We start from the raw sequence: 9,213 nt of genomic DNA on the forward strand, positions 1-9,213 counted from the left end.
GTCTATTGCGGACTTATGTACTTCTTAATCTGTGCATCTAGCAGACAAGACGAATTTAGTAAAGCTGTAATGCTTCTTACTACATATGAGAAGTTTGAAGTAATTTTGACGTTCGGCGACTGCACACCACTAACAACAAAATATGTTCTCGTCCAATGAGGCATTTATAGTTTTAATTTTTGCACGAAAAGAAATGTTCCCATTTTGGAAATTGGGATTGTTTATTCCTGTTTTACAATAGGAAGTCATTGTTGGTACAACTATTACTGAACGGATGTATGAATATATTAGCTATAATTATTCACATTGTTAAAATAGTATTAAGACGCCAATTAAAAACATAAATTACCATTATTTTATCACTAATTCAAAAGTCGAGTAAAATGTGACTAAAAATATCGCATGTTCACTTATTTTCAATGAACATGAAACAGTAGAAAAATGTACCTACGTAGAGAACCTTTCCCAATATTACCATTTTGACTTCAAGAGCTTGTGGTGCAGTGGTAGGTATAACATATAACCAAAATTCCACAAAGTTATGACCAAAATAAGCTTCAGTAAAAATGTAGGCATTCCTATGTATACCTACCACACTCTGTCATGTGTCACTGTAGACAGTGTGTCCCGTTTTTCAGGTTAACACCTCTGAAAATGTGATTTTTTTGCAAATAGTACTGTGAAGGGAGGTTATATTTTAGTAATCATTTTATTGATACCAAAAAAACCTGACCTACTACGATTTTTTAAAAGGGTTATTATCCAGAAAGTGGTATTAGGCATTCTTTATCAAAAAGATAATATTACCAGGCTATTCAACACGCATCAAAATGCCCATATTCCTTTGATCGACAAATGTTTATTAATTATCTGTTTTTTTTTTGGGTTTTTAACTTTTTAATTTTCGGCCACTTAAAAATTATGATAATCAGGTCAGAGATTGCTATGAAAGTGAAAACAAGTACCTACCAATCGGACAAAGAAAAAATACAGACTATAAATTTAACACTTTTAATTGCGGCCGCAGTAAAATTAATAATTAATAATTATAATCGAACACATTTTTCCAATCGTCTTCTTAAATTTAAAAATACTTTACATAGCTGCTGTGGAATAATTTCTGCACAAGCTTGTTTTATGGGATTTTTTAGGTCATCCAAATTCCTTGGTCTGTTTTTATAAACCTTGTTTATAAAACCCCCAAAGGTAAAGTCCATAGAGGACAAATCAGGGGATCTTGGTGGCCATTGTACTACTGGATTCCTTCTCCCAATCCACTTATTCAGAAACTGGTCATTAAGCCAATTTGACTGCGACAGTGTTATGGATTGGAGCTCCATCCAACTGTATATAAATATTTCTTGTATCCAATAAAAGAATATCGCGTATAATGTCCCATAATTCATTTACAAATTGAAGAGGTGCTTCCCCATTTAAGTTATTTAAAAAGTAGGGACCTATTACCCTGTGCTTTGATATTCCGCAAAACACATTAACTTTCTTGGAATACTGCCTCTTTGCTGCAATTACAAAATTAGGATTATTTTCATTCCAAAATCTGATACTTTGAGAAGAAAAACTGCGGAAATTTTCACCCCGTAATCTAATAATCTATATTTTTTCTTGTGAAGATAAATATTGTGGCATGACTGCCAGAGATTCTTACTTTATAACACTAACTAGTTTATCAGTAACAGTTAAATGTCAAGAATGTCAGCAATAAAGCTTTTTTTTCATTCATTCAGTATAATTGGTAAACTATACATAAGAATATCTTCCTATTAGGGAAGAATATTTATCCATACAGAATAAAAGCTATGTAAAGTCATTTTAAATTTAAGAAGACGACTGGAAAAATGTATTCGACTGGTAAGAGGTTTGGTTTAGAAAACTAAAATTTAACTTAGTATTTTTATTTCATTACATTTTTAGTACGTTAATTATTAATTTTACTGTGGCCGCAATTAAAAGTCTTAAATTTATAGTGTCTGTATTTTTTCTTTGTCCGATTGGTAATTGTTTTCATTTTCATGGCAATCTTTGATCTGCTTATCATTATTTTTAGTTGTCTGATTTTTCGAAGGTTGGCACCCCATAAAAAACACTCAGTAGACATTTGTAGATAAAATTTGGTATATGGGTATTTTGATGGGTGTTGAACAGCCTGGCAATATTATCTTTTTGATAAAAAAAATGCCTAATACCACTAATACCACTTTCTGGAAGAACGACCGTTTTAAAAAATCGTAGTAGGCCAGGCTTTTGTCGCATCAATAAGATGGTTAGTAGAATATAACCTCCCTTCAGGGTACTATTTGTAAAAATATTGGTTCGCGAAAAGTCCACAGCATTCTCACATTTCCAGAGGCGTTAACCTGAAAAACACATTTAACATTAAATTCATCTAGCAAAGAAAGATAAAAGTATACTTACATCCCTCAAAGTAAACCTACTGCAGGGGCGTGGTATGAAAATAAGCAATTTTTATTAACAAACTGATCTAAACAGGTCTAAAGCATTACGTTTTAAACTGAAAAAGAATTATCACATGAAGTTTTAAAAAAATTTAAAGCTGACATTTATTCACATCTCATTTAACAAAAAAATTAAACGAATAAACGAATTACTTACTAAGAGACGATATGCTTTACAAAAATTATTCAAAGTTGTTTCCTAAAAAACATGTTTCCAAACAACGGTCAAAATTTTATCACCAAAACACCACACACTCACTGAAAACCGTTGCTGGAACAAAGATTTCTGTACAATGTGAGGATCTGCATCACACCAATAGTTAATGTTGTGAAAATTTAGTAGGTATGCCGTCTCTAGTAAAATATTCATCCGTAAAAAGCATCTTTCTTGTAAAATGCAGAACTTATGCTATTTAATGTCAAAACCACATAAAATCATTGTTATTTTATGCCTGAACCCTATGTAATGATAGAGGTGTAATTATTGTTCCCGTAGTACACGGCATTGTTAGTTTTATACGCCGATTAAGTGATTGTGCAACACACAACGCACGTGCACAAGATGCACAGGGTCGGCTTACATTTATAGTTAATTTTCTTAATTAATTTTCTCGAGAACAGAAGCATTTAGACCATCAATTACTTAATAAAAATTGCTCACTTTCGTGCCCTCTATTACCCTTTTCAAGGAACGCACTTACTTCAGAAACACCCTGTACTTCATTATTTTTTTTTAATTTATTGCCCGATGAATTTAAATCACTATACAAGATATTTTTGAAAATGTACTTTCCCGTAGATCAACTGCCATCATTTTCTGAAAGATAAATAATAGGATTGCTGATTATCTCTGAATGGTAACATGATAGGGATTCTGCAATCCTCTTTTTGGACAGTCTTGTGTCTTATTAAAAATTGACGTTCTGTTAGAATACTCAGCCTTTGCATAAAAGTGGAAGCTTTTCCTTGGTTGCATTTCATTCAAAAGAATTCCTTGATAATATTCAAGATATGTTGTATATGCACTTTTCGACACTAATGAGTATTCAGCCAAGCCACACGAAAATGGTGCACATGTTGGATGCTCCCGGTGAAAGTTCGGTATTTTTAAACGTGTTCATTGAATGCCTTTGCAAGGACCCCCACATTGGTATATAAACCCTCCACCCCGTGGAGAAGTTATCATTTTCATTCTTCTTCCCACGAGTAACACCAACATGAGAGTGATTCTGGTAAGTTTTATCATTTCTGTAATAGAGAAAGGAAATACTTTAAAATTAATAATTCCATCATTAATTGTTAGTGTTAACAGTGCGTAAAGTGAAGTAATAATTAGCTGAATAAGTTATTTAATATTTATAATTTCATAATGTTTTAATAAGAAGATTTTGTAAGTATGGACTATACAATTGATAAATGTTTTATCACTTGGAATAATTTAACTGAAAAATTTTAAATTCGTTCTATCTGAAATGTAAAAATTGAACCGAACATATTTATGAATATTTTAAAGACATAAACAGTAAAGATACTTCTGTATTTGTTAAAAATGTTAAATAAGTTAATCAATTTTGTTATAATACCCTTAACAAAAAGTAATATGTTTAAATATATAGCGAAAATTAGTCTGTAACTTAAACCTATACCTTACAACATAATATCCAGCTCCAATTTGGTTTCTGAAAAGGTTTTTTGAATAGTAAAATTGCTGTTGCCCTACAAGTAAAATGTTTGAAGTCTTAGATGACGGAAATAAAAGAACAGTATCTATTGACTTAACAAAAACGGTGGATCATATTTAAGAAATAGAATTTAACACACAGAAATAAACAATAAAAGAACTCGTGCAGAGACAGCGAAGTGTGGCATATAACTAGGTACAGTTTTGAGGTCAGTTTTGTTCATAATATATCATAAGTTATGCTGATGATTTAGCATCAAATTGGGAGAATTTGGACATAAACAGGAAAAAGGTCCAAAAAAAATATAAAAAACTGTTTTGACAACTACTATCACTAAATTCAAGAACAAAATATTTGGTCTTCTATCTTTAGGAATTTTCTGCTCCTCCATTTAACTTGTTATCGATGGCTTCTTTAGAATAACATCTACATTGTGTTGAAATGGGATCATAATTATGGTAACTTTAAGGGACATTCAAGATATTAAACAACTGAAAATAGTATATACAGATAATATGGTATTGGGGTATATTTGATACGCATGTAGAAACTTTGCTGAAAAAGATTTCAAAATTAATGTTATATAAAAACTTGCTTATCCTTCAGATAAAAGCAGTAATACAATGGAAATGATGCTAACCTATCCTATCCTCTATCTTATCTTCTTAGGTAGCATCTTTGATACTAGCAGTCGCATGCGGCGAGGCTACTAAAAATAAGAACGAGAAGCGTGGGATCTTCGACAGCGACATTGGCAGTTCTCATGGCGGATTTGGAGGCGGCAGTATCTCCCTTGGAGGACATAGCGGAGGTTTAGACGGTGGCCCTATCAGCATTGGTAGTGGACATGGAGGTGGTTTTGGAGGTGGCAATGGAGGAGGTTTCGGTGGCGGAATAGGAGGCGGTTTCGGTGGTGGAGCTGGAGGTGGTTTCGGTGGCGGAGCTGGAGGTGGTTTCGGAGGCGGTTTCGGTGGTGGAGCCGGAGGAGGAGGAGGCGGCGGCGCTACTGTTACTACCATCAGTCAAGCCGTTCCAGTTCCTGTGCCACAACCTTACCCTGTTACCGTTACTAGAAGAGTACCTGTCCCTGTTGCTCAACCTGTGGCAGTACCTGTACCTAGGCCAGTACCTGTGAGTAATTTCAGTTTCACGCTACTTTATATTCAAGTACTTATAACAGTAAACTTTATGAAATTAAATAAATGTTGAGATGCAGTTAAATAACAATATTAAACTTCGTAGATACATAACATTAAGCAGAATATATCAACATTAACTAATTATTAATTTGTTAAAGATTCCGTTAATGAATACCTTTTCTCTCAGGTTACCGTACCAGTACCTCAACCCGTACCAGTACCAAGGCCCTACCCAGTAATTGAAAGACGCCCTGTACCAGTCGCTATCCCCACTCCAGTACGTGTACCAGTTGCTCAACCTGTTGGTGTTCCAGTACCACAACCCTATCCAGTAACCGTTGCCCAACCAGTCCCTGTTAGAGTGCCCCAGACCATTGTAGTGCCAGTCGCCCAGCCTGTGTTTGTTGGAGGAGGTGGAGGAGGAGCAGGTGGCGCAGGAGGCTTCGGCGGTGGTATTGGAGGTGGAATTGGAGGTGGATTTGGAGGTGGTATTGGCGGTGGTATTGGAGAAGGCATTGGAAGTGGTTTTGGCGGAGAAATCGGAGGCGGTTATGGAAGCGGTTATGGAGGAAGTTATGGAGGAGGTTACTCCAACTCAATCTCTGTTGGACATGGAAGTTCTCTAGGTGGAGGATCCTTGTCTCTTGGTGGTCATGGAAGTTCGATCTCTCTTGGAGGAGGATATGGAGGTGGTCACGGCGGAGCTAGCAGTTACTCTAGTGTGTCCATTGGAGGGAGTGGCAAATATTAAAATACCTCAAAAATTAGTCACAGTTAATAACTGAAAATACTGCCAATGTGATAATAGCACGTAGTAGCTTTGCCAATTATAATTTTTGTACATTGTTACATACCGAAAATAAATTTATATTTTCCTACACACATGTACTTATTGATTATTATTTAAGCAATTTTATTTAATTTTCTTAAATTACTTTTAAAAAATTTAAAATAAATTATAGTAGTTGATGTCGCGTGGATACCTTTCTGTTTTACGTCTGCTGTAAATTGTATTCGCCGTGTGTATTTAAATAACTATTTATAAATAGTAACATAATTTACATTAACATTAGCTGGGGGAAAAAGTGAAGTAATGCTTAGAAAAGCACGTAGTAATATATTTTAACTCCTTCCAATATGCCACGGAAGCCTTGTCTCAACACTAAGGTTTATCTGGTAAGTGGTGTCATTTAAATTTATATAGCTATTTTATCCTCCACTTGCCTTGCCTTGCTCTTTGGTAATAGTACTATGTTGCAACATGTTTCTGTAAACATAATGTTTTCATTCGTAGTCTGACTACGGTCCTGTTAAACTCCGCGCCGCACTAACAATAAGCCTAAAAATAATAGGTCTTTCTGCAAAAACTTCATTCTCGACACAAATACAATGTGTAGACAACTTTATCGACTGGTAAAAAATTAAGGATAAAATACAAGCGCTGGACAAGTGATTACCTGCGATTAACTGCACATTATATTCTTTAATTAGTTGAGATATCAAAGTGAAACAGATGTAAATCGATAACTGTGGCAGGTGATAACATTTAACTGCGACAACAGTTATTTTCTTTAACTTTAGAAATGACTAGTGCATAATTTGATATATTAAGTAAAATATTTATTGCTGTTGTTGTTGATTTTGATACTATAATTAAAAGTAATATACCTACAGAGTGACCCATTTGAAAGCGAGCCACCCTCATAACATTTTTATTTATGGAGCGATTTTGACGAAATTTTTTTTGAAATGTGGAGGGCGGAAAGGTGTATTTTGGGGCCAAGCGGCGTCCAGTATTTTTTAAAACTAAGGCCTACTAGATCACATTCAGAGGCTGAAAAATCCAGAATCTATATTAGCGATTTTTTTAGAAAAAATCTGCGTACGCCACTGGATTTGGCGTCCCCTGAAATGTGTCTTTACCAATTTTCATAAAAAAATATTCAACATTAACGATTCTACGGCTAAATTGCTGTTAAGTTGATTATTATGTATTAAGAAGTTTTTTATCTAGTAACCCATGCGATAACAAATCAGTCACAATAAATATTTAATAACAACATTTAATAGACATCCTTGTATCAAAATACAATGAAACAAACGAGAAATTAACATAAAATTTACAAAAAATACAATAAAATTAAATTAAATTAACACACATTAACTTTATATTCTGGATTTTTCAACTAAATCTCCATTTAATTGAATGTCTTTCAATGTAGGTATGCCATGACATTAGACAATTGATGTGGTGTAATTTTAACGCATGCTTATCTTATTCTTTCGCGCAGTTCTTTTGCGTTGGTTGGACGAGTGTAATAAACTTTTTCTTTAATAAACCCCATAGAAAAAAATCTAGGGTAGTTAAGTCGGGAACCCTGGGAGGAAACTCCATTAATCTACTATTTCGCCCTATCTACCGATTAGGAAAATTTGCTCCAGCCACGCTCTCACAGTCCTGGTATTGTGGATAGGACAGCCATCTTATTGTAACATTTACTTTCTGTGAATACTGTCGCCTACAGTTTATTACCCATTCGGGATTTTTTTGTGCCCAATGCCTCGTGTTATGTTAATTTACTATCCCATTGGTTGTAAATGTTGCCTCGTTAGTAAACAATTTTTTTTTTTAGAAAATTTCAATCATTAAGGTATTATCCTTGGCACCATAAGCAATATTCTATTTGTTTATTAATATCACCTTCTTCTAAGGTGTGGAGAAATTTCGCTTTAAAATGCTTCATGTTATTGTATTTTTTAAGGTTTCTTCTTGTTGTTTGCCGTGGTAAATAAGGCTACAATATTCCAGTTTCGAACGTATCAGTGAATAGTATAGAGTCTATACTAGTATGGACTCTTCAATGCACCCATATCGGTAAAAGATTTTGTACTTTTTATAATAAAGCCTAGCATACTATAAGCGGATTTAATACTTGAATTAATATGATCAGCAAAAGACAATCTGTTGTCAAACATTACACCAAGATCCTTAATGTTCTGAAGACGCAGGCCCCCCGTAACCGGTTGTGCAACGCGTGCAATGCACGCAGGCGCCACTTCAAAGGGGCGCCAAACCGAAGGTTTGGAAAAAGGAAAGTATTAAAAATCCAGAAAACAAAATATAAAAAACATTTAAAAAAAAATAATGCGCACGGTGAATAAAAATAAGTAAATGCCTTTACTTTTCAAGTTTCAAGCAAATACTTAGTGGCCACATTTAGTTTGTTAAGGATTAACAAGTATTAACTTTCGGATTGACGGGTAAAGGCCAAGTTCATTGTTTTTATTCACCCGACCCAATGTAAGAAATATGAAATATTTATTTTGGTGCTACGACATATTAAATTTTCATACAGTTTTAACTTAAGGTTTTATTAAACACTTAGAGATGAAATTAATAATTTTATCAATATTTGTATGTAATATACATAAATAATATTTTTAAGTTAAACTACTACTTTAAATAAAATCTGGTGCACTAAAAACGGGAAAATAATTATTAGGACACATTATGAGACTTTCTAAAGATTCTAACCTCTTTAAAAATTAACAATTAATTTAAAATGTGGGATGTAGGTTAAAATATTTTTTTAGCGAACTTGCCCCCCACGTTTTTATTTTTAATTGTTAAATGTTCCAGAGGTCAGGATATCAGAAATATTTTTACCTATACTTTCTATTTTTTGGTTCTTAGTTTTTCACTTGACTAGAACTACCTCTACTCTACGACTGAAACATTAAATGATAAAAAGACCTTTAAAACGAGGTATCACTTGATCTCCTTTTAATTTAAAATTTTTAAGGGCAGCTCTCACCCTCGCTCAGGGGTTGATACTGTGGGGTTAAACATAAAATATGATAATATAATATTTTCTTGGAAACCTAAAATATGTGCGGAAAGTTTTGTAAGAATCGGTT

General features: G+C 33.8%; 1 protein-coding gene across 1 annotated transcript; it reads left to right on the forward strand.

The window, feature by feature from the left end:
• Positions 1 to 3,665: 3,665 nt before the first annotated feature.
• Positions 3,666 to 6,173, forward strand: LOC108910274 (glycine-rich cell wall structural protein-like). Its single transcript, XM_018714834.1, has 3 exons — positions 3,666 to 3,706; positions 4,826 to 5,287; positions 5,483 to 6,173. The coding sequence occupies exons 1-3, from the start codon at positions 3,692 to 3,694 to the stop codon at positions 6,044 to 6,046; spliced, it is 1,041 nt and encodes a 346-aa protein (XP_018570350.1). The 5' UTR covers positions 3,666 to 3,691; the 3' UTR covers positions 6,047 to 6,173.
• The last annotated feature ends 3,040 nt before the right edge of the window (positions 6,174 to 9,213 follow it).

The sequence above is a fragment of the Anoplophora glabripennis genome, unplaced genomic scaffold, assembly GCF_000390285.2.
Source record: "Anoplophora glabripennis isolate ALB-LARVAE unplaced genomic scaffold, Agla_2.0 scaffold332, whole genome shotgun sequence".
Classification (NCBI taxonomy): domain Eukaryota; kingdom Metazoa; phylum Arthropoda; class Insecta; order Coleoptera; family Cerambycidae; genus Anoplophora; species Anoplophora glabripennis.